The sequence below is a fragment of the Aquarana catesbeiana genome, linkage group LG02 (assembly GCF_042186555.1).
Source record: "Aquarana catesbeiana isolate 2022-GZ linkage group LG02, ASM4218655v1, whole genome shotgun sequence".
NCBI lineage: Eukaryota > Metazoa > Chordata > Amphibia > Anura > Ranidae > Aquarana > Aquarana catesbeiana.
In genome coordinates this window covers 545,234,480-545,260,903 of record NC_133325.1, presented here as the reverse complement: position 1 = coordinate 545,260,903, position 26,424 = coordinate 545,234,480, and the positions used below count along the sequence as shown (strand labels likewise).

Genomic DNA, 26,424 nt, shown 5'->3' with positions numbered 1-26,424 from the left:
ATTTGGATTAGCGGCAAGAATGGGAAGTGTCATTATAATGGGGGATTTTAATTATCCAGACATAGACTGGGTGGAAGGAACCACGCATTCATCTAAGGCTCGCCAGTTCCTAAATGTCTTGCAGGACAATTTCATGGGTCAGATGAGAAATGCACCAACTAGAAACAAAGCATTACTAGACCTACTGATTACCAACCATACAGACCTGATCACAGATGTGGAAATACGGATCAATTTAGGAAACAGTGATAACAGGCCAATTCCTTTTAGTATAAATCACACAAATAGGAAACATAAGGGGAATACAAAGACACTGAATTTCAAAAGAGACAACTTCCCTAAACTACGATCCTTGATTGAAGATAACAATTAGGATAAAATCTTAGGAACAAAGAACACGGAGGAAAAATTGGTATGCTTTAAGGGTCCTTTCACACTGGGGCGGTTTGCAGGCGCTATTGCGCTAATAATAGTGCCTGCAAACCGACCCGAAAGTGCCGCTGCTTTCATTCCAGTGTGAAAGCCCTGAGGGCTTTCACACTGGAGCGATGCGCTGGCAGGACGGTAAAAAAAGTCCTGCTAGCAGCATCTTCGGAGCGGTGAAGGAGTGGAGTGTATACCGCTCCTTTACCGCTCCTGCCCATTGAAATCAATGGGATGGCGCGGCTTTACCACCGGCAAAGCGCCTTAGCAGAGGCGCTTTGCGGTGGTTTTTAACCATTTCTCGGCCGCTAGCAGGGGTAAAACCGCCCCGCTAGCGGCCGCATACCGACGGTAAAGCGCCGCTTACCACCGACGCCTCCCGCCCCAGTGTGAAAGGGCTCTAAGAGCATAATAAATAAGGGCATTAGCCAGTGCATCCCAATGGGAAATAAATTTAAAAGAGCTAATAAAAGTCCTGGGTTGCTTAACTCCAACGCACATAAAAATGCATATAAAAGCAAAGGAGAAGGCCTTCAAAAAATACAAGGCTGAGGGATCATCATCAGCATTCCAACTTTACAAAGAATGCTACAAGAAATGTAAGGGTGCAATCATGGTGGCTAAGATAGAACACGAAAGGCACATAGTGGAAGAGAGTAAAAAAAGATCCCAAGAAATTCTTGAAGTATATAAATAGTAAGAAAGGGAGGTCAGATCATATTGGTCCCATAAAGAATGATGAAGGGAATATGGTTACTATGAATGGCGAAGGCATTGCATTTATTCTTCTCCTCAGTCTTCACGAGGGAATTGGGGGGCTTCAGTAACCCAGACTACAATGTTTACCCTCATGACACGTCACAGGATGCACCTTCATGGCTAACAGAGGACAGAATTAGAAATAGACTTGAAAAACTTAACATTAATAAGTCACTGGGACCAGATAGCTTGCATCTGAGGGTCCTTAAGGAACTCAGTCAAGTAATTGCCAGACCATCGTTCCTAATTTTTACGAACAGTCTACTGACTGTAATGGTACCAGCTGAGTGGAGAAAAGCCAATGTAACACCAATATTTAAAAAAGGGTCAAGATAAATCCCTGGGAATTACAGACCAGTTAGCCTAAAATCAATTGTATGCAAGCTCTTGGAGGGGATGATAAGGGACTATATACAAGATTTTAGTAATGGCAACAGTATCATTAGCAGTAAACAGCATGGATTAATGAAGAATCGTTCTTGCCAAACCAATCTATTAACCTTCTATGAGGAGGTGAGCTACCATCTAGATCAGTGGTTCTCAACTTCTCTAGTGTTTTGACCCCTTGATAAAATTTCCCAAGTTGTGGAGACCCCTAACCGTAAAATTATTTTCATAGCATGGGTTATCAGCACCCAAGGCAAGACAAGTAATTTGCGCCCCTAACCCACGGACATTTAGCGCTCCCTGAGTCCCTTCCATTTGTACAGTATTAAAACCCCTCATGGTACATTTTAGGATGTACCACTCTTTCTCTTTGTTCTCCTTTCTTTCCCTTTTACCTCTCTCTATCCTAATTTTTTGTTTTTTTTCCCCCATCTCTCTTTTTAGCCTTCTTTCTTGTTCTTTCTCTTATTCTTTCTCTCCCTCTTTCTTTGTTCCGCCTCCTCTTTTCCTCTCCCTTCCATGTATTCTCTATTTGTATTCCTTCTCTTACTCCTTGGTGGGGGAAATGGGATGAGTGGCAGTGCTGGCGGGGACTTCTGATCAGCCAACTTAGGTGCTCTTGATCAAGATCATCTGCTGATCTGAGAACTGTAGTGGGGACTTTTAATGGCAGCTATAATCACAGGTTAGTGTTACTCACTGTGTCACCGGCTTCACTGTGTCTCCAACTTTGTGGTGTCTCGTAGCAGTGACACCTATGTTAAACTTTTTGTGCCAGATTCAGACAAATAGAAGGAGATAGGGTCTCCTCCAGCCCCTCTCACTTCACATTCCTCACCAGTCAGCTGACCTCTAGTCTCTGCCCCTAGCCATGCCGTGAACTGAATGGAGGGCTGTGAAGAGGCTGAGTGGGCGGCCGTGGGCTCCAGGGACAGCCCTGCTGGGTGGCCGCAAAAAGGCTGGGAGAGAGGTGCGGGCTTCAGGAACAGCCAAGGATTTGGTGACCCCTGGCAAATCATCATTTGACCCCCCAGGGGGTCCCGACCCCCCGGTTGAGAACCACTGATCTAGATAAAGGAAGGCCCGTAGACGTGGTGTATCTGGATTTTGCCAAAGTAATTGATACAGTTCCCCATAAACGTTTACTGTACAAATTAAGGTCCGTTGGCATGGACCATAGGGTGAGTACATGGATTGAAAACTGGCTACAGGGGCGATTTCAGAGGGTAGTGATAAATGAGGAGTACTCGGAATGGTCCAGGGTGGAAAATGGGGTCCTCCAGGGTTCTGTCCTGGGACCAATCCTATTTAATTTGTTCATAAACGACCAGGGGGATGGGATAAACAGCTCAATCTCTGTATTTGCAGACGATACTAAGCTAAGCAGGGTAATAACTTCTCCGCAGGATGTGGAAACTTTGATCTGAACAAATGAATGGGGTGGGCAACTACATGGCAAATGAGGTTTAACCACTTCCCGTCTGGCCTATAGCAGATTGACGGCCGGTTGGTGGTTCCGTTATCCTGACTGGGCGTCATATGACGTTCAACAGGATAACATGCCGCCACGTGCATCGCGGCGATCGGCGGAGCAGTGTGTCAGTCTGACACACTGCTCCACCGATCTTGGTAAAAAGCCTCCGGCGGAGGCTCTTTACCATGTGATCAGCCGTGTCCAATCACGGCTGATCACGATGTCAATAGGAAGAGCCGTTGATCGGCTTTACCTCACTCGCGTCTGACAGATGCGAGTAGAGGAGAGCCGATCGGCGTCTCTCCTGACAGGGGGGGTCTGCGCTGATTGTTTATCAGCACAGCCCCCCTCAGATGACCAGACTGGACCACCAAGGATGCCATTAGGACCACCAGGGAAGGGGGCAACATGTGGATGGCCAGGTATGTACCCCATGGCCATCCACATGTGCCCAGTCTTTGCCCAATCTGTGCCAATCAGTGCCCACAAATGGGCACTGATTGGCACCATTATATTTCAGTGATGCCCAGCAATGCCACCCATTAGTGTCATCAGTGCCACCAATCAGTGTCATTGGTGCCAACCATCAGTGTCCATCAGTGCCCCCTGTCAGCGCCCATCTGAGCCCACCTATCAGTGCCCATTAGTTCCACCCATAAGTACCCATCAGTGCCACCCATAAGTACCCATCAATGCCACCTACAAGTGCCCATCAGTGCCACCTATGAGTGCCTATCGGTGCCACCTATGAGTGCCCATCAGTGCCGCATACCAGTGCCACCTATCAGTGCCCATCATCAGTGCCTGTCAGTGCCACCTCATTGGTGCCACCTCATCGGTGCCCATCAGTGCCGCCGTATCAGTGCCCGTCATTGAAGAAGAAATAGTAAATATTTACAAAAATTTTTAACAGAAACAAAGAAAAACTTGTTTTTTTCTAAATTTTCTGGCTTTTTTTATTTGTTGCGCAAAAAATAAAAAACGCAGAGGTGATCAAATACCACCAAAAGAAAGCTCTATTTGTGGGAACAAAATGATAAAAAATTTGTTTGGGTACAGTGCTGTATGACCACGCAATTGTCATTCAAATTGTGACAGTGCTATAAGCTGAAAATTAGCCTGTGCAGGAAGGTGCCTAAGTGCCTGGTATTGAAGTGGTTAATGTAGAAAAATGTAAAATAATGTATTTGGGTGGCAAAAATATGAATGCAATCTACTCACTAGATAGAGAACCTCTGGGGGAATCTAGGATTGAAAAGGACCTGGGAGTCCTAGTAGATGACAGGCTCAGCAATGGCATGCAGGGCCAAGCTTCTGCAAGCAAATCAAACAGAATATTTGCATGCATTAACCACTTAAAGGACCGAGCCTCTTTCTGAGATTTGTTGTTTATAAGTAGGGATGAGCTTCGTGTTCGAGTCGAACCCATGTTAGATTCGAACATCGGCTGTTCAAACGTTCGCCGAATTGCGAACGATATGGGCCGTTCGCCCCAAATTCGTGTGGCGCGTCACTGCCCATAATTCACTGCGGCATCGCAGTGCATTGCTGGCTGATGATTGGCCAAGCATGCACTATGACCTGCATGCTTGGCCAATCACAGCGCCGTCGGTAGAGAGAGCTGTAATTGGCCAAAGCCAGGGTGGCTTTGGCCAATTATGGCTCAGGGGGTTTAGAACACGCCCCACACTATATAAGGCCGCCTGCACGGCGGCCCTGTGTAGTGTGTTTTGGCGTGCTGAGAGATAGACAGAAAGACAGTGTCATTTCATTTGAGTTAGCTAGATTAGGCAGGACAGTCAGTGAGTTAGCTGCACAGTGTATTGTGTATATATATATATATGCATCCCAGGTGTTGCATATATATATATACAGTGTTCAGCTAAAACTACAAGTTAGTGTAGTGAGACCTCTGCACAGTGTTCAGCTAAAGCTACAAGTTAGTGTAGTGCGTCCTGCTCACAGTGTTCAGCTAAAACTACAAGTTAGTGTAGTGAGACCTCTGCACAGTGTTCAGCTAAAGCTACAAGTTAGTGTAGTGCGTCCTGCTCACAGTGTTCAGCTAAAACTACAAGTTAGTGTAGTGAGACCTCTGCACAGTGTTCAGCTAAGGCTAAAGTTAGTGTAGTGCGTCCTGCTCACAGTGTTCAGCTAAAACTACAAGTTAGTGTAGTGAGACCTCTGCACAGTGTTCAGCTAAAGCTACAAGTTAGTGTAGTGTGTCCTGCTCACAGTGTTCAGCTAAAACTACAAGTTAGTGTAGTGCGTCCTCCTCACAGTGTTCAGCTAAATCTACAAGTTATTTTTTTGCGAGCTCTGCACAGTGTTCACCTAAAGCTACCTGTAGAAGGTTGGTGGTGTTTTCCTGATCCTATCACTATCGCAGGCAGCTAAATAAGCTACAAGTTAGTTTTTTGCGAGCTCTGCACAGTGTTCAGCTAAAGCTACCTGTAGAAGGTTGGTGGTGTTCTCATACTACAGGCAGGCAGTTGATTTTGCTAGCTGCAGTATCAGTACATATATATATATATATCCCAGCTTAGTGCAGCTACAGGCCATTAGTATGTCTGGAAGGCCAACAAGGAGAGGCAGACAGTCACAAGCCAATAAAAGAGGGCAAGCAGGCTCTGTGTCTAGTGCTGGTCGTGGAGACAGTGCATCCTCATCAGCACGTGGCTGTGGGACACGCTTGGCCTTTTTTTCGGCAGCTGGCCGTGTTGAGCCGCAACATGCGGAAGACATGGTCGAGTGGATGACCAAGCCGTCCTCATCCTCCTCATCCTCTCTCACCCATGCTCAGGGTACTTTGTCTGGCAAAGCAGTGGCCTCTTCCCTCGGCTCAATGTCATCAGTGACTCCTTCCCTAGCCCCACCATGTCCTCCTGAGGAGTCCCTCGAACTGTTTGACCACAGTGTTGGGTACATGCTCCAGGAGGATGCCCAGCGTTTGGAAGGCTCTGATGATGATACTGAGCTAGATAAAGGCAGTAACATGAGCACGGACAGAGGGGGTGCCCAAGAAGGACAGCAATCTGGCAGTCATGCTCCCCCTGCTGCAGCATACTGCCAGGTTTGCTCCAGTGATGAGGAGGGAGGGGATGATGAGGTCACTGACTCAACGTGGGTGCCTGATAGGGGAGAGGAGGAGGAGGAGGAGGCGGCACATCACCAACGAGGCAGGATGCCCTCCAGGGGCCAGTCTAAGGGCAGCACACTGACTGCATCACACCCCAAAGCTCCGCATGTGCAGGGCGCTGCAGTCTCTGCACGTTATTCAAAAAGTTCTTTGGTGTGGGCCTTTTTTGAGACGAGTGCATCAGATCGCACCGCTGCTATTTGCAACATATGTCTCAAGCTTTTCTCGCGTGGCCAAAACATCCCCCGCTTGGGTACCACATGCTTGACCAGACATATGTTGACCTGCCATGCAGTTCGTTGGCAAGCGTATCTAAAAGACCCACACCAAAGAATAAAGAGAACCTCTCCTTACTCCTCATCAGCTGAGCTCTCCAACCCCACTATACCTTCAGTCCTCTCTGAGACCTGCACTGAGAGGAATGAAGGTGTAGAATTAGGTGTGTCACAGCCAAGTACTTGTGGGCAATCTGCTTTCGGTACACCGACGTCAGATTGTACCAGGCAATTTCCCTGCCCCAGCTGCTGCACCGCCGAAAGAAGCTTGCTCCCAGCCATCCACATGCCCAGCGGTTGAATGCTAGCTTGGCAAAATTGCTAGCACTTCAACTGCTGCCTTTTCAGTTGGTAGACTCTGCCCCCTTCCGTGAGTTTGTGGAATGTGCGGTTCCTCAGTGGCAGGTACCTAAACGCCACTTTTTCTCACGAAAGGCGATTCCGGCTCTCTACCGGCATGTGGAAGGCAATGTCCATGCCTCGCTGGACAGGGCGGTCAGCGGTAAGGTACATATTACCGCTGACTCATGGTTCAGCAGGCATGGACAGGGACGTTACCTAAGTTTCACGGCGCATTGGGTGACTCTGCTGGCAGCTGGGAAGGATGCAGGACAAGGTGCAGTAGTGTTGGAGGTTGTTCCACCACCACGCCTCCAAAATGCCACTACTAATGATTGTGACACACCTCTCTCCTCCACCCCCTCCTCTTCTTCTTCCTCCATGGCCTCTTCCTGTGCTTTGTCCTCGGAACCAGCGGTGCTCCGTAGCCGTTCAAGGGGCTACGCAAGTACGCAGGCCAAAAGATGCCATGCGGTGCTTGAGCTGGTGTGCTTGGGGGACAGGAGCCACACTGGGGCAGAGGTTCTGTCAGCTCTGCAGGGGCAGGTTCAGAGGTGGTTGACACCACGCCAACTTAAGGCAGGAATGGTGGTTTGCGACAATGGCACCAACCTCCTCTCTGCCCTCCGACAGGGACAAATGACCCATGTGCCCTGTTTGGCTCACGTCCTTAACTTGGTGGTGCAGCGGTTCTTGGGTAGGTACCCGGGCTTACAGGATGTCCTAAGGCAGGCCAGGAAAGTCTGTGTGCATTTCCGCCGGTCATATAATGCCAGTGCTCGGCTGGCGGACCTCCAAAAGGAGTTTAACCTGCCCAAGAACCGCCTAATCTGTGACATGCCCACCAGGTGGAACTCAACGTTGGCCATGCTGCAGCGGACACTTGACCCATATGCCCTGTTTGGCTCACGTCCTTAACTTGGTGGTGCAGCGGTTCTTGGGCAGGTATCCTGGCTTACAGGATCTCCTGAGGCAGGCCAGAAAAGTCTGTGGTCATTTCCGCCGGTCATATAATGCCAGTGCTTGGCTGGCTGATATTCAAAGAGAATGCAACCTGCCTAAGACCCGCCTCATTTGTGACATGCCCACCAGGTGGAACTCAATGTTGACAATGCTGCAGCGGCTGAACATGCAGCAGAGAGCCATCAATGAGTACCTGTGTGAGTATGGCACCAGGACAGGGTCAGGGGAGCTTGGCTTTTTTTTCCCCACGCCGGTGGGCCATGATCAGGGATGCATGCACTGTCCTGTCACCATTTGAGGAGGCCACGAGGATGGTGGGCAGTGACAGTGCATGCATCAGTGACCCTGTCCCCCTTGTCCACCTGTTGGAGCACACGCTGCGTTCAATAATGGACAGGGCACTTGAGACAGAACAGAGGCAGGAAGAGGAGGACTTCCTTAGCTCTCAAGGCCCCCTTTATCCAGACAGCGTTCCTGCGTGCCCGCCGATCACACAGGAGGAGGAGGAGGAGGATTGTGTCAGTATGGAGGTGGAGCCTGGCACTCAGCATCAGCAGCAGTCTTTAAGGGATCAGTCCCAAGAAACACATGGACTTGTACGTGGCTGGGAGGAGGTGGCTGCGGACCATGTCATCCTTAGTGACCCAGAGGACTCCGGACCGAATGCCTTAGCAAACCTACGCTGCATGGCCTCCCTGATCCTGCAAAGCCTGCGTAAGGATCCTCGTATTCTTGGTATCAAGGAGAAGGACCAATACTGGCTGGCAACCCTCCTTGATCCACGTTACAAGGGTAAGGTTGCGGACCTTATCTTGCCGTCGCAGAGGGAGCAGAGGATGAAACATCTTCGGGAGGCCTTGCAGAAAGGTTTGTGAAATGCGTTCCCAGAGACAGGGAGGTTACAAACTCCGGTTTCTGGACAACATGTTGCTGAGGCTTCAGTCAGTCAAAGAAGGAGCGGTGGAGAAGGTGGCCGTCTGACCGATGCGTTCAGACAATTTTTTAGTCTGCAGTCCCAAGGTATGATCAGTTCCAGCAACCATCGCCAGCGTCTGTTTTACATGGTGCAGGAATACCTAGGGTCAAGATCTGACTTGGACACCTTTCCCACCGAAAATCCTCTAGGTTACTGGGTCTTTAGGATGGATCACTGGCCAGAGCTTGCACAGTATGCAGTTGAGCTACTGGCCTGTCCTGCATCCAGCGTTCTTTCGGAACGCACATTCAGTGCTGCTGGAGGCTTTGTAACCGATCACAGGGTGCGTCTGTCCACCGACTCGGTCGATCGACTGACCTTCATAAAAATGAATCAGTCTTGGATCACCACCAGCTACCAAGCACCTGATGCTGATGTAATCGAATAATTTTTTGGGAAATCTCAGATCCCTTCAAAGACTGCCTATGCTGATGCTGAGTGACTATCCTGAGTAATTATCCTCTTCCTCCTCAATGATCACGCTGATAGCTTGTAAGAACATTTTTGGTTCTGGGCGCCATCACCAGTGCCTAAGGCCCAATTTTTCAGCCCCTGTTTAACAGGGGCGTGTAATTACAATTTTTGCTGCAATACTTTGCAGCAGGGCTCGTTCCTGCGTTCCAACTAGAGTATCTGTGAGGGGTTGCAGTGTTGTGGCACCAGCACCAGTGCCTAAGGCCCAATTTTTCAGCCCCTGTTCAACAGGGGCATGTAATTACAATTCTTGATCTAATATTTCACAGCAGGGCCCGTTTCTGTGCCCACCAAGAGCCAGTGAGGACTTACAGTGTTGTGGCACCAGCACCACCACCACCAAAGGCCCAGTTTTTCAGCCCCTGTTCAACAGGGGCATGTAATTACAATTCTTGATCTAATATTTCACAGCAGGGCCCATTTCTGCACCCACCAAGAGCGAGTGAGGACTTACAGTGTTGTGGCACCAGCACCACCACCACCACCACCAAAGGCCCAATTTTTCTGCCCCTGTTCAACAGGGGCATGTAATTACAATTCTTGATCTAATATTTCACAGCAGGGCCCTGTGAGGGCTTACAGTGTTGTGGCCACAACAACACCTAAGGCCCAAATTTCTGCTGAGTATATAGGGCAGGCCCCTACTTTCAAACATCCAACTTACAAACGACTCTTACTTGCAAACGGAAAGAGACAACAGGAAATGAGATGAAATCTAACCCTAAGTATGGAAATTCTCTCCTGTAAGAGTTAATATGGGAAAAACATTTCTCGTTTCCACTGATGCTTTATCACCGAACCTTGTTTCACAAAAAAACCCAAATTTTCAAAAAACATTTGTCATTGGGACAAAAAGTGAGGTGAAATCTTCTGAAGAGGAGCACAGACAGCAAAACAAATGTCACAGGGGTGATAACCCTTCCCTATGTTTTCCAAAAAGCTTAAAAAAGATTTTTTGGCTGGAGCTAAACACGTTAAAAATGTACCCATTCAAAATTACAAACAGATTCTACTTAACAACAAACCTACAGTCCCTGTCTTATTTGCACCGCCTGTATACTGCTGTTCAGAGTATATAGGGCCTGGTGGCCCCACACCTTTCCTTTTTTTAATTTGGGTGCGGGGTTCCCCTTAATATCCATACAAGACCCAAAGGGCCTGGTAATGGACTGGGGGGTACCCATGCCGTTTGTCTCACTGATTTTCATCCATATTGCCAGGACCCGACATTACATTAAACCCGCAAACAGTTTTAAATGACATTTTTTCCTTTAAAAGTGACAGTTTGTGCAGGGACTGTTCTAAGCACGGGAAACACGCGCCACTTTACAGGTATACTATAGACACCCCCCAGGTACGATATTTAAAGGAATATTTCACTTTTTTTTTTTTTTACTTTAAGCATTATTAAAATCACTGCTCCCGAAAAAACGGCCATTTTTAAAATCTTTTTTTGCATTGATACATGTCCCCTGGGGCAGGACCCGGGTCCCCAAACCCTTTTTAGGACAATACCATGCAAATTAGCCTTTAAAATGAGCACTTTTGATTTCAAACGTTCGAGTCCCATAGACGTCAATGGGGTTCTAACGTCCCTGCAAATTTTCGGTACGTTCGCAGGTTCTGGTGCGAACCGAACCGGGGGGTGTTCGGCTCATCCCTATTTATAAGTTAAAAACATTTTTTTTGCTAGAAAATTACTTAGACCCCCCAAACATTATACATTTTTTTCTAACACCCTAGAGAATAAAATGGCGGTCATTGCAATAATTTCTGTCACACCATATTTGCACAGCGGTCTTACAAGCGCACTTTTTTGGAAAAAATACACTTTTTTTAATTAAAAAATAAGACAACAGTAAAGTTAGCCCAATTTTTTTTTTTATATTGTGAAAGATAATGTTACGCTGAGTAAATTGATAACCAACATGTCACGCTTCAAAATTGCGCCCACTTGTGGAATGGCGACAAACTTTTACCCTTAAAAATCTCTATAGGCGACGTTTAAAAAATTCTACAGGTTGCATGTTTTGAGTTACGGAGAAGGTCTAGGGCTAGTATTATTGCTCTCTCTCTACCGATCGCGGCGATACCTCACATGTGTCGTGTGAACACCGTTTTCACATGCGGGCGCTACTCACAATGTATGCGTTCGCTTCTGCACGTGAGCTTGGCGGGACGGGGGCGCGTTTTTTTATTTATTTATTTTACCTTTTAAAAAAAAAAAAAATTGTGTCACTTTTATTCCTATTACAGGGAATGTAAACATCCCTTGTAATAGAAAAAAAGCATGACAGGACCTCTTAAATATGAGATCTGGGGTCAAAACGACCTCAGATCTCATATTTACACTAAAATGCAATAAAAAAAAAAAAAAAAGTTTGCCATTTGAAAAAATAAGAGCTATGGGCGGAAGTGACGTTTTAATGTCGCTTCCCCCCTGCAATGGTATGGAGACGGGTGGAGGCCATCTTCCCCTCACTCGTCTCCATACCTAACACGGAAGAGGATCCAATCGCCTCCACCGCTGCCGACAGCTCTGGTAAGCAGCGGAGGGCACCGGAGAGCGGCGGGAGGGGGGGCCCTCTCCTGCCGCCGGTAAAAGTGATCTCGCGGATTATCCGCCGTAGAAACCACTATTATCGGAAACCGGACCGCCCCCTGAAGAAGAGGATACCAGGGTTATGGCAGCTAGTTGCTGCCATAAAAAAGATATCCCTCTTCAAACAGCCGACGTATATCGACATGCGGCGGTCCGGAAGTGGTTAAAAAGGGGGTTAACTCCACAGATAAAACGATAATTCTCCCACTCTACAAGACTCTGGTCTGGCCGCACCTGGAGTATGCTGTCCTGTTCTGGGCACCTGTCCTCAGGAAGGATGTGCTGGAACTGGAGAGAGTCCAGAGAAGGGCAACAAAACTAATAAAGGGATTGGAGGACCTTAGTTATGAGAAAAGGTTACTAGCACTGAACTTGTTCTCTCTGGAAAGGAGACGCTTGAGAATGGATATGATTTCAATGTACAAATACCGTACTGGTGACCCCACAATAGGGATAAAGCTTTTCCACTTTCTCTTTCTGTAGGGGTCCCTGAAGGTTCTGTCCTTGGATCCCTTCTCTTCTCCATCTACACCTCCTCCCTTGGCCACTTGATAAATGCCCATGGCTTCCAATACCATCTCTATGTTGATGACACCCAAACCTATCTCTCGACTCCCACCTCACCCCTTGAGTCTCCTGTCACATTACTAACTTATTAACTGGCATACAGGATAAGTATGGATGTCACACCACTACCTCAAATTCACTCTAAAACTGAGCTCATAATATTCCCCCGTGCCCCCTCCCCTGACTTCTCCATCAAGATCAATTCTACAACTCTCAGTCCCCCCCCCCCCCCCCCCCCCCCAATGCCAGGCTGCTAGTTGTAATCCTGGACTCTGATCTGTCCTTTCAGCCTCAAATCCAATCACTGTCCAAATCTTGTAGCCTTCACACCTGGTGAGGCAATCCTGAAGCACCCAGTGAAACCCATCTGGAGCTCAGGTGAGGACCGGTAAGTTGCTTAGACCCCATGTCTCAGGTGAGCCGTGTCATCGGCCAGGGTGACGTATCCAATTGGTTGATGTGAACCTCTTTATTGCTATAGCTATTGGTCTGTAACCCTGACCCCTAACAATGACATTTAGATTATCAAAAAAACCAGCTGGGGCTCTTTATTGCACAGCTCAGCACAAGGATTGATTGGTATATATAAGTGACATTTACATTGTAAGTTTTCAGGATTTGGGTCCTTCTTACTCTATTGAATTGTATTGTTACTGTACAGTCTCTCTTTATACTGTAAAGTGCTGTGCAAACTGTTATTGCTATAAAAACGTGTATTATAATAATAATAATAATAATAATTATGATTATTTCAACGTAGATTTGTAAAAGTAGATCAGAAGGTTTTTGCAGCAGCAGTAATTGATCAAGATACTATGGAATATTTCATTCTGAAATACCATAAGGTGCCCTACTTTTTGTGCACACCCCAAAATGCATAAGTGTAGCACTGGTAGATTTACAATCTACCACAGGTAAGGTAAATTTAGTAAATTGTGTGTTAGGAAGGTTAAAAGTTCCCCTCTGTTCCAGCTTGGCTGACGTTGTGTGTGTTTCTGTGCTGACCAGTGGGTGTCGCTGTTGTCAGTGTTGGAAAGGCAACATGTCGAAGTGTATGGATGCTTCTCTGTCTCAGAGACAAGCTCAGTGGAGGTGGTCCTCCGAGTTGCATTCTGGGAAGGGGGTATTTATAGGACAGACGCCATGTTCTAGGTCGTTTTTACAGCCACCTGCTGGCCCTCCTGGCCAAACAGGTATGCGTTAAGGAGCTACCTCGTGGTCCCCCGATCGGGAGGCCCACGATACAGCGGCGCAGGGGTGGGTCCAGAGGCTTGTCTGGAGCCTACCACCGTGCCCGAGGAATGGTCCTGAGCTGTCGGTCCTGTGTGACGAAGCTGGACGGCCGAGGAGATCCCAGGGGAGGACCCGTCTTGGAGAGATCATGCAGCGTGCTGGTCTATAGAGGGGCCTGGTGACTCAGTCGAAGAACGTATCCAAAAAGAAGTAACTATACAGCATAGTGTTGCCGGTTCGGCTTAAAGGTTCAGGCACTGTGACTGGCTTTCACTGCAGAAAATCTGATACATCCTGTGGCAGAGGATCGCGCAGATTTACCCCCCAAACAAGTCTGTGGCAGAGACTTTTGATTCGTGCTGCGTGCTGGCTGCTAGACCGGTGAGAGAGGCCTATCCAGACAAGCAAGGAGTGTGTCCCACAAGGGGAGCGCATTCCACCTAATTATCTGAATTCTACCAGGACATTTGTCGCTAAGATTCTTTAAGATATTTGAGTTTCTCCTGAAAGTTTCCTTTTCCGCCTCTTTCCTGCTACTTCCTAAAGTTTGTCTGTTCAATAAAGCATTGAAAACGTACTCCAGTGTTGGTGCATGTGTCGTCCAGAAGTAAACTCAACGGAACCCCTAGACCCGGTGCCGGTGAAACCAAGGGAAGCAAGGTGAAGGTAACAGACCCGCTTAAACCAGCAGCTCCACTGTAAGTTAGTGCTACATAAGGATATGTAATCCTACCAAGAGAGATTGTAGCTGGTATTGGTGCAAGGCAGATATGGTTCAGATGTGGTAAATGTTTGGTATAATTGGGTATTTAGGGTTGGTATAGGTGCAGTTTAGGTTTGGAATAAGTGTGGTATAGAGTGCAGTATGGATTGGGTAGACTTGGTGTCCTGCTCACAGTGGCCCATTCCATGCTAGCAGTATCAGCAATAGCCCTCTCACCAGTCCTTTAGGATGCTGTGTGACCTCTCACTGTAGAAAGGGGCCCCCTCGGTCCCTCCCTAAAAGCCTCCAGTGATCAGCGATAGGAAGCAAAGTGGTGCAGGTCCTGTGGTGTGGGCTGTGTTGCTTAGCCCTCAGATGTCCTTACTCCCAGTCAAAAGCTCAGATCTCCACCGGTATGGTCTTCAGCTGGCAGGTGAATGTCCAGACAGAGGTGTTCTCCCTCTAACTCCCCCGATACCAAGAGGAAGAATTCTGTAATAAAAATCCTCTCTTCACTTCTCCTTTTGCATGGTGCATATTGGGATCTGTAGTGTAACTATTATACAGTGGGGAAAATAACTTTTTGATCCCCTGCAGATTTTGTAAGTTTAAAGGATGAAACAAGGTGCGCCAAACTAAGTGCAGCATGTGGTGAACAATTTATTTGAAGTAAAACAAGGCAAATGGCTACTCACATAATATTAGTTAGAAACAGAGTTCAGAACCAATAACAAGATATATCACACAATACCATGCAAGCTACAGGAGAATGGAAAATATTTTTAAGAAACATTGGTCTATCCTCACCCAGGATCCCCACCTATCTTCATCCCTATCCACTGTACCAAAATTTGCATATCGGAGGGCCCCAAACATGAAAAGTTAAATTGCCCCGAGCAAAATTAAACCTTAGACTAAACCTACCATGCTTAGGCAACTTACATTAATCCCATTACTAGGGACGTTCCGTTGTAAAAAAGCTCTATGCCTCACTTGCTCCCATGTTATCCACAGTGAAAAAACTTTTATGGCTAATGGTAAGACCTTCACTTTAAGCTCTTTTTTGATTGCTCTACAATTTATGTTGTCTATTGTATATCTTGTCCGTGTGGGCTGCTTTATGTCGGCAGAACTATTAGGGCCAGGTTTGGGGAGCACTGACGAGCTGTCCAAGCTGGCAACCCGCAATATAGTATTTCTCGTCACTTTGCTGTCCATCATCAGAAAGCCATTGCTGATCTTCAGGTTTGGATCACTGAATCCATACCGGAAAAATTTACACCAGCAGAGAGGTTTTAAAATGCCTATGCAGACCTTCTGGATTTATACTTTAAATACTATGACACCCACGGCCTAAATGAGGAAATATGAATCAATACAGTTATATAATACCTATTCATCCTTATTGGTCTATTTATTTACTATTATTTTTTTAATACATACAAATAATTATAGTGGTAATTGATCAATTAAAATAATTTCTAATGGATATATTTGCATCATTTTCAGGTTCAGTGATTTCCTTCCTACCTCCTCACTCTCACTGTTTTCCTTGTGCACTTTCCCTCTTCCCTTGAGGCTACTTATTGTCCTGTTGGGGGGTAAGTAATAAGCTTAGATCCAACTACATACCGCTGAACAGGACTCTGTTTGCGCATACAGTTTCTGGCTGTGTGTGGGGATATATATGTGCGTGTGTACATTCCGGTCCTTGCACTTTATGTCCCCTGACATAGGTATGATGATACTAATCTGCCCCCCTTTTTGTTACACATGTAGACTTTTGTATAGATGACCCATACTTTGCACTTTTTGTGTATGTGATATATATATGTATATATATATATATATTTTTATATGTTTGTTTATATGTATTTTTCATGTATGATCTCTTTTCATATATGTATTTATATACCATATTTTTCGGACCATAAGACACACTTTTTTCGCCCAAAAATATGAGGGAAAATATCTCTGCATCTTATGGTGCGATTATACGACAGGCACATCCTCTTACCACCAATCTATTACTCCTCCGGGTGTATTTTTGTATTCCCCCACCCCCCCTGAAGCAAAATACAAAGACCTCAGCAGCATGGCTCCTCCTGTCTGTGTACAGGAGAACATAGGAGCCAAGAGGGAGGAGCCAGATTCAGTGAGGGGTGTGTGATGTGTGCAGGCAGTCGGCGAGTAGACATGACGGCGGCCACAGAGAGGATGATCTCAACGTGTGGGACACTGGCACCCTGCAAGAGATGCGGGGCACGTGTCCTGAGTGCCCGCACTGGCACGTCCAGTTAGTCAGGGAACCAGAGCTTAGTGTCGGAGCTTGCTCCGTGACTGGACTCTGTGAATTAGCACAGTGTCTAAACCGGATTTTGCTGGGGGAGTGGCCCAGGGCCCTCCCAAGGTGGCGGAGTGCCAGGGCCCAGTCGCAACAGCGACTTCTGCGACCCTGGTAGTTCCACCACTGTTTGAGGTTAAATAATAAATGAATGGGGATATCATGCTATGTATGTATGTTTTATAATATTTCAGTATAGTTTTATCAGGTTTAAAGAAACAAAAATTATAGTTTTCCAGTTTTGGGACACAAATGTTCCTGTGGTAAATTACGTGACACCTTAAGTCTTAAAGCTGGGTTTTTAACCGCATCCAATTCACATAACAAGCTGTCAATAAAGCGCATTCACACATGTCAGGGGCAGCTGCGGTGCAGTTTTGAAAAGGGTCCCATGTGATTTTGGGTGCGGTTCAGGTGTGAATTCAGACCAAAGCTGAAGGTGGTTTTCATTTGATTTGGTTTGATTCATGTGATAAGGTTGGTGGAAAAATTATTGATGAAAGTATTAGGCAATACTATTGGTTGCTATTGTTTAAATCATTGTAATTTGTGAGACTTCATACTATAAGAATCACATATTGCACATATAAGCACATCTGCAAAACAAAAGTAATTTGTTACCTTTACACTGTCTTCTTTTCTTACTGACAGTTCACGTTCATTTCTGGCTTCAAAGTCGTGAAGAACTCTTACAGGTATTTTTTGAAAATTGCTGTATATGATTGAATTACAAAATTGTCAGTGGTCTCAATTTAAACAATCTGTAAACTGTTGTAAAACTGGCAAATAAGATAACCAGACTGAGTTTACACTGTATCTAATATAAAGTAGCTGCATTTTGTGATATACAGTATTGTTTCAGTATAATGTACACTAGAAAGATTAGAATTAAGCAGAAAACATTATGAAAATTATGTTTCCTCCATATTTAACATAAACAATACAAAATGCACATAAGAACAAAGATACATGTTATTTTTCCAAGTAACACCTAAATCAGCCGGCACTGAATAACCCCTGCACATTAAAACACTTAAAACATGGGGACACAACTTATCCCTCAAATGTCCAGAATGTTTAAATATTTTGAATATAAATAAATGAAACAGGGCATGTGGACAATGTAGATAATGCTGGTATTATCAATCTACAAAAAAGGTTAATCAGATCACACACAGGTAGATCTGCTTTTATCATAGGCCGGCTACACATTCCTTTCATGGAGATGAACTCCTCTGTCATTTCACTCTGCTAAGTGAAATCAAAACGCTACTAAACAGTCCTTGTTCTGTTGTTCAACAGCTAGTCAGGTGTATTTGCTATTAAACAGCTACCCTTTAAATGCTTGAAAGACTAGTGCCTTTGTTAAGTAGGCTGAGAAATGCCTATAAATTGCCAGAGCGTTCCTTCAAAAGGAGCAGGTTGGCCAAGTACTATGGTAAACTACAGAAAGCCTTGGTGAGCTGGAAAAAAGGGTACATGTTAGGCATCTTTTTTGTACACAGAAGCAAGAACACTTTCCAGGGGAAGGGAGGTAATGGCAGATCTGGTTAATTTTATGTGGCAATTTGGGGCACGAATATAAACATTCAAATCCAATATCAGGCAAATGCCTCTTTTTGAAGTTTGTTGTAAACAGGTTGGAGTAAAACTCCTGAAATCATTCTTCAGCAGGGACTATGACTATAACATCCTAGTCCAGAAGTCTTGAGAGAGAACAATGGACACACAGGAAAGTCTGAAGAAAAAAAAAAAAATGGCATGAACGAAACTTGCATCCTGGGACACCACCTCTTGTACTCCCCCATAAAAAATACAAGCTGTTCAAGTGTCTGCAAAGGTCAATAGACCTCCTCCCAAACTTTGAAAAGTGGTGACACACCTTCATGCAAAGGAAGTCCTGTTTGAGGATTTGGAAGCTTTTGAGTGCCAGACTTTGCAGGTGATTGAGGAACCAAGCATGGAGGGTGTGGAGAAATGAAATGGATGCTTCTTAATGCTCAGAGATGGTGTAAGGAAAGGCATTCTGCGCACAGGCTAAAAAAAAATCCTTTTTGGGCTCGCAAGAATTGGGCATTGGCTAATACATATAAGCATGCGCAAATTTATGCGCGCATGAGCCATTGTGCATTCTCGTGCGCAATAGCACACACATGACAGATGTTGGTGCCAATCAGGCTATTTAGATTCTGCCAGTGCTCAGGTTCAGTGCTGCTTTATCTTTCAGCCTCCTGTGCATCCTGTGTTCCTGTTATCCTGTATCCAGTTACTGACCTGGCTTGTCTGACCACTCTCTAAACTCCATCTGCACCGACCCTGGCTTGTCCTTGACCTCCACTCCTGTCTGCTCCTTTGGCTTCTATTGCACTGATTGGCTCCTGACCCGGCTTGTACCCAGACCACGCTTTTGCCTGCTCCCCTCTACTTGATCTTTCCTGCCAGTGTATGACCCAGCTTGCATGACTCTGCTTCTGGACACATCCTGCTGTGCCTTCTGTTCTTCAGTCTGTTACCAGTGCATGCCTCACCTGCCTGCTGTCTCCAGTACCAGCGTGCTTCAGTCTGCCATTCTCCAGCTGCCTGCCTGCTCACCTGCTTGTTGGAGCCATCTGATGACTTATCCTGCCCTGCTGCTAGCAAGACTTGCAGGCAATTGTGCCGCTCTGCACTCCTGCACCTCCCGTCTACACTATCAGGGGCCCCGAGTCAGAGGTGTAAGAGAGGCCTTCCTCATCGTATAAGGCTCTGCTTCTAGGTACATGATAGATGGGAACAACTTCCCAGCCTTCTCCTTGGGCTTTTTCAGCTGTGAGGAGGGGTACTCTTGTCCCTATTATCATCCTTGAAAAAAACATCTAGAGCTGGTATGAAGAGGCACCATCCCTTTAATGTGAATTAACTTTTATTGTGAATCAACTGCTTCTTACAAGACAGTTCCGCAGTCCAGCCAAAGTGCCGTACGCGTACTTTTAGGGCACAAATGCGAGAAATAAGGCAGAAGGGTTTCCAGTAAACCATTACAGCTGAAATTTATTCCAAAAATTGTTGGGACTCGAGCTTGGCTGTGAATAGCGAGACTGCTGCACAAAAAAGTAGCTGAATACTGTGCATCATGAGCATTAAAGAATATATATAAAAGTCTCAATGTATTGGGGATATAAAAAAACACCTCTAATTGTATCCAACATACACCAGTATATGGTGCAAATTAAATGTGCAAAAAGATTTAAAAATAAATCTCACTGTATTTCATGAATCAATTATGCCATATAAAGTGCAATGTGAAAAAAACAAATCATTCTATATGAACAAAAAAATTATACGCAAAAACGTAATTGTCTGTGCAAATTATATCAATATAACAGTGGCAGTACATAAATAAATGAAACATCTAATTCCAGTTGACGTCTTCTAAGAAGAAACGTGTCGGACGGAGCCAGCGGTGTGACGTCAGCACGCATGTGCCGATCGAGTAGTGGGGAGGCTGTGTCTGTGGGTGTTTGCCTAAAAACTCTACTAGTCTGTAAGTGCAATACTTTATGGTTTTAATAAATGGTATATCAGTAATGCACTATGAGTCCTCCTACTTGCTTTTAATATATATCTGTTGGAGCTGGAATACAAGGGAATCTTTTAGGACATCCGTGAACCAGGTTGGGAGCGAGCTGTCGTTTTTCCCTATAGGAGATACTTTCTAAGTGTGGTTGATCCTGGTGGGGATCACATGCTCTGGTAAGCAGCCTGTCTGTAAGATGAAAGTGAAGCCGTGGATAAATTGAGATTATGCACAAAGTATAGCAAAAGAGCACTTTTTTGCATGGAGACAGATATAATTTGGACTGATATCACAATATGTGCTGAAGTTAGATGTTTTATTTATTTATGTACTGCCATTGTTATATTGATGTAATTTGCACATACAATTAAGTTTTTGCTTATAATTTTCTTGTTCATATAGGATGATTGATTTGTTTATTGCACATTACACTTTATATGGCATAATTGGTTAATGAATTACTGTGCGATTTATTTTTAAATCTTTTGCACAATTAATTTGCACCATATACTAGTGTATGTTGGATACAATTACAGGTGAAATGTATTGCCACAGCCATCTGCTCCATGTATTTAATAAGCAGAGGGTTAATGGCAGCAATTCTGAGATTCCTTTTAAGGAATTATGTCCAGTCAGACATGGTTTGACAAAACTAAGGTCACAAAAAACGGGAGTAGGGTAGGGCCCCCCAATGAGAGAAAAGTACTGGAAAGGACTTTCGGTTGTGTCCTTAAAAGCAGGTGCATTTTCCACCAGTATAGCAGTCGCCTTGTCAAGGTGAGTCATGGGCAGACCACTTTTTAAAAAAATCTGCACCAAACGAATACAGGACCCGCAAGCATTTTGGAAAAGCAAACAATCTAGCAGGATATTTACAATTTTCATCTAGAAACAGCGGGAAAAGTAGGTGCAAAGGGAAAGTCTTTGCAACTTTAGGAGCCTTATATGACTCAATGCTGGAAACAGCACTGATGAACCTCATCTAGCTTCAGGGTGATGTTTATTGCATCAATAAAAGCTGAAATGGTCCTCTTTAACTTGGAGATGATAGCAGAAGACTGCAACTCCTCAGAGGTAAGCTCAACCATTGAGGGATTAGAGGGTAAATCAGATATAGAATCTGCTGGAGGGAGCGTAGGAGCACCCTTGTGGTCTCTGCATACAAAATCAGCAAATGACTGGGTAATCTGAGTCATAAAATTGTGCATGACAGTAGTAGTAGTAGAGTACAGCATGGCTCCAGGTTGCAGACATTGACACCATAATTAGGCTGCAAGCAGTCCACGACCCATTAGAACAAACTGAGATGGGGGACAGCAGCAGGGAGATGCTTTCTTAATGCTGTATGGCGGGAATGAGAACACAAAGCTGTGTTATAGATTCTGTGAGTTTTCAGCCTTACATACTGTTGTTTTTAGAAATAAACAACATCAGTTTTCTTGTGGGAATATCGCTTATCCCATTGGAGCAATGCTTGCACGTGACTAGTTTTGCTGTCTTCTTATACAATAGGGAATAGATACCATTGTAGTATATTTGGGCAATGTAAACATTTTTAGCTATTGCCATTATTTTAGAGGAGCTTTATCAAACACTGGACCCAAAGCTAAGTCAATAAGGATTAAAAATTGCTTGACCTTTTTTAACATTTTTTTACCCATGACATGTATGATACTATCCTCATCTAGAGTTTGGTGTTAGAAAATTCTTCTCCCATGGAAAATGATGTAAAAAGAAAGAGGTAGAAAGGACTACACCTGTGTGGGAATGGCTACCGAAAATTTATAAATTAAAAGGCCAACATCACAAACTGAAAGTGGGACTCCACAAGATTACGGAAGGGCTCTGCAGCAGAGGACTTTACAAGACCAAGGAAAACTCTGTCATGGGGGAATAACACTAGAACCCAGACTACAAGAGATAAATGGCAAGAACCCAGTTTCCAGCAATTGCTTGAAATGTCTGGAGTCCTGTTTGCTACAGAAATTGGGGACAGCTATAACTTAAGCTAAGTAAAATGTTTGTGTATTCCTACAGCATACAGAACATTGTCAATGCTCATTTGCTAGGAAGGTTAGATAGTGTGTGTACCTGTGTTGTATACATATTTATAGTATTCTGTATATCTTGTATTCTTTTCCTAAAACTGTAAATAGGTTGTATATGTAATATTTTTGCTTAGTAAAAGCACAATAATATACTACAGGGTTTTTTTTTCATTTCCTTGCTTTTCCATAAAATACCCTAAAAGATACAAGCAAAACAAAGCACACACAACTCTTCACCCAGAGGATGACGTCCCACAGTGTTAAAGCGGTAGTAAACCGCAGCCGTTTAAAAAAAATAAAAACATCTGTAAGGCATTTGCATAATGTGCTATGTATCTCATACTAGCACATTATGAAATACTCACCTTGGAACAAAGCTTCCCAAAGCTTCCCAGCAGAACGCTGTCACCGCTGAGAGAGCTGACATCTTCCCCCCAGTGGCCGGAACCGCAATAAGACGTCACTCCCGCACATGCGGGCCATTGGTTCCAGCACAAAGCTCTGACGGTCCGGCAGCATATGCCGGACCTTCAGAGTGCATGCACTGGTGACAGCTGTCTGCAACCAGGGAGAATATCTCCCAAACAGTGCACGTTTAGGAGATATTCATTATAGGCTTACTTGTAGGTAAAAATCAGAGAGTCCCTGATGCTCAGTCTGACAGGCCCACTCACTGGATGAGTCTTCAGAGACTGTGCAGACACAGAAGCAATGTTAGTGGCTCTGGACCTGGAAGACACTCCACTTTCCATCTAGCTCAGTTTCAGATAGATGCAAATTGGAAGGGAAAGCTCCAGCAGTAGTGTAGAGAAGAGTCTTGATTAAAGAAAAAAATGATAAAGAAAAACTAGCAAAATCGCTGATTAGTCTTTAAAACAGCAGAAGAAAAGACATGCACCATCCTAGCATACTAGCAAATGACTGGGGTATGTTGGTAGTAGGAAGGGTTATACCATGGGCTTTGTTTGCCAGTGACCAAACCTCCTGTAGGTTGCAGTATAACATAAAGCTTTAAGACTTTCTGTCTCAAAGAATGAGAAATATTTTTTTTTTAGATTTAGACATTTTTGTGAAGGAAGATAAATGATTAACAAACATTTTCTTAAAGGTGACAGACAAATACATAGATCCAATTGTCATCACCCTAAGTGGGTTAATAATGGGTTAATCATTGTCTTAGATAAAGGAGAAATTGTGGCAAATTAGAAGATTATTATGAACAAGCTGAGATATTAGCAGAGAGGTTTGTCTACAAAGATTACAATAAGACAGGGGTAGGCAACCTTTTGAGCACAGAAATTGGGCGGGCCGATTTTATAACAAAAAAAATTCAACTTCACACTCTCAATCACGAAAAGGATTTTTTATAAAGTAAATGTTGTAAACTACTTGAGTAGTGAGAAATTAACAACCTGCACTTTCACGCCTCAGATCAGCCCCAGTTCCTGCAACTCCACACCCCAGATCAGCCCCAAATTCCTGCAACTTCACACTTCAGATCAGCCTAAATTCCTGCAACTCCACACTTCAGATCAGCCCCGAATCCTGCAACTCCACACTTCAGATCAGCCCAAATTCCTACAACTCCACACTTCAGATCAGCCCCGAATCCTGCAACTCCACACTTCAGATCAGCCCAAATTCCTGCAACTCCACACTTCAGATCTGCCCAAATTCCTGCAACTCCACTCTTCAGGTCAGCCCCAAATCCTGCAACTCCAGTCTTCAGAGCAGCCCCAATTCATGCACCTTCACACCTCAGATCACTGTCCACCCCGCTCATCTGTCCCACCACTTAACCCCCTTCTCATCTGCCCCAACACTGAACCCCCCATGCTCATCTGTACCACCCGCTGAACCCCCTTCTCATCCCTCCCACCACTGTACCTCCTGCAAATCTACCCCACCACTGTACCCCCTTGCTCTTCTGTCCCACCACTGTAACCCCGCTGCTCATCTGCCCCATCAATGTACCCCTTTTCTCATCTGCTCCACCACAGTACCACCCTGCACATCTGCTCCACTGCCGTATCCACATGCTCTTCTGTCTCATTACTGAATAACCTTCTCATCTGTCCTAACACTGAACCCATCTGCTCATGTGCCCCACCACTGTAACCTGCTTGCTCATCTGCCCCACCAATGTACCTCCTGCACATCTGTCTCACCTCTGTACCCCCTGTTCATCTGTCCCACCAATACACTTCCTTTCACATCTGCCCCACTGCTCTACCCCCCTGCTTTTCTGTCCCACCACTAAACCCCCTACTCATCTGCCCCAACACTGAACCCCCCTGCTCATCTGTCCCACCACTGTAACCCCCTGCTCATCTGTCCCACTGCTGAAGCCCCTTCTCAGCTCTTCTACCACTGTACCTCCCTGCACATCTGCCCCACTGCTGTACCCTCCTACTCTTCTGTCCCACCTCTGAACCCCTTCTGCTCATTTTCCCCACCGCTGTACCCTCCTGCTCATCTGCATCTGCAATGGATGCGCAATAATGAGCTAAGGTCGGGTGCATTTTCTGAAAGCAGTGGGCTGTCCGTAGGATCATAGCTGAGAAAAAGTGTGGTGCTCTGCGCTGCAGCAAAAGTTGGGTGTGATTTTCATTGCACTGAATACTGGTTGTGGCTTAAAGGGACACAGAGTGCAGGGGTTCAGTAGTAAGTGATGCAGGTTCAGGAATAATTTCACCAAAGTTGCACAAACTGTCACCTAATTCTGGTTTTCTCAATCACAGTGAAATCCCTTCTTTCTGAGATTGGTAGCGGCAACCAAGTGAGTCATCTTCCTCCAGAGGGTGGGGCTAGCAGGACTGTGATTGGCTTTAGCAGTAACAGTCTTCCTGCTGGAAACAGGGACCGCCCCCCCCCAGCAGAACTGCACCCAATCTCTTCCCCATCACAAAAGCTAACGATCGCAGCTGCCGCAAAGTTAGAGAACCAAACAATGTTTCCCATCTTTTACAATGTGTGGGGGCACAGTGCCTCTCCCTCAGTGCAGGTGCGGCGTGGGGAATTCTGAAATTGGAATGCATTAGTGTCTCACTGACACTTCCCTGCGCTGCTCTGCTGATGGGGAGGGAGTCGAGTGCCGGCAAAAGAGGCTTTGTGTGCCACTTGCGGCACCAGTACCGTGGGGTTGCCTACCCCTGCAATAGGAATATTTTGGATAAAAAAATTATGTATTAATGCACCAAAATGGAACATGCAGGTATGAAAGGGTCCTTTCTTAAATAATTAGCAAGAGTTAAAGACTTTGCTTTTTATATTTATGCACTTACTGATTGGTGGACGGAGTTTGCAGGTTTTCTTTGACCTATAGATTGATGAAAAATAAATTCAGGTATTCCTTTTGATCATTACTAAATTTTAATTTACATATAGTTTTAGAACTAGTAGGACTAGTGAAGTAGAAGCAGAAAAGAAGGATGTTAGTGGAAGGTGTGTATATACCTCCTATTTATTTAGCCCCTTTCAGGACCAAGACAATTTTGCATTTCAGCTTAGCCAGTAAAAGTGTTTATATTTTGTAAGATATCCATTTACATTTGAGAGTTATCTTCATGAGCAATCAGGCTTTGCATCAATAGTAACATTATCTCAATTACTGGTTACCTTAACTTAAACCGTTTAAAAAAAGCAAGCAAACATTGTAATAATAGAATGTATTGGAAATTCCTTCACAGCCAACTTTTAAAACACTGATTCACCTAACATAAACATATTCAATATTTATTCAACAAATTATTTACTTTGTAAAAACATGCACTACATATTCTTGGTATCATTTAATACTCCCAAAACACATTTTAAATGAATGTAGGTTCCTTTTAAAACAAACAGTAGGCCTGAAAAAGCTTATGTAACACTTGGCATTTTTACTGGGAATGCAGAACTCTATTTGCCCACAAGATGGCCAATGACGTCCAGCGCCATCAGATTATGATGGTCAGATGCTGGTTTACCAACATGCCTGTTCGACAGAAGCTGGCCGTAAGCTGTACACACAGGCCGAAAGCTGGCCGTTTTAGTTGCCGAACATATATAATTTTAATCCTTTTGTAAAATTTCTATATCCTGTTGTGAGGTTATGGCCTTGCTTAGTTTTGTATCATCAACAAACACTGAGATTGAACTATTGATTCCAGCCTCTATATTGTTT

General features: G+C 44.9%; 1 protein-coding gene across 1 annotated transcript in view; it reads right to left on the bottom strand.

Moving 5' to 3' along the window:
* EPS8L3 (EPS8 signaling adaptor L3) overlaps window positions 1-26,424 on the bottom strand; it is a 302,100-nt gene that overhangs the window by 11,572 nt on the left and 264,104 nt on the right. The window contains exons 15-16 of the mRNA XM_073615885.1: window positions 25,544-25,578; window positions 17,277-17,367 (exon numbers count right to left, since the gene is read on the bottom strand). Coding sequence (XP_073471986.1) covers window positions 17,277-17,367; window positions 25,544-25,578 — 126 coding nt within the window. The remainder of the gene's footprint in view (window positions 1-17,276; window positions 17,368-25,543; window positions 25,579-26,424) is intronic.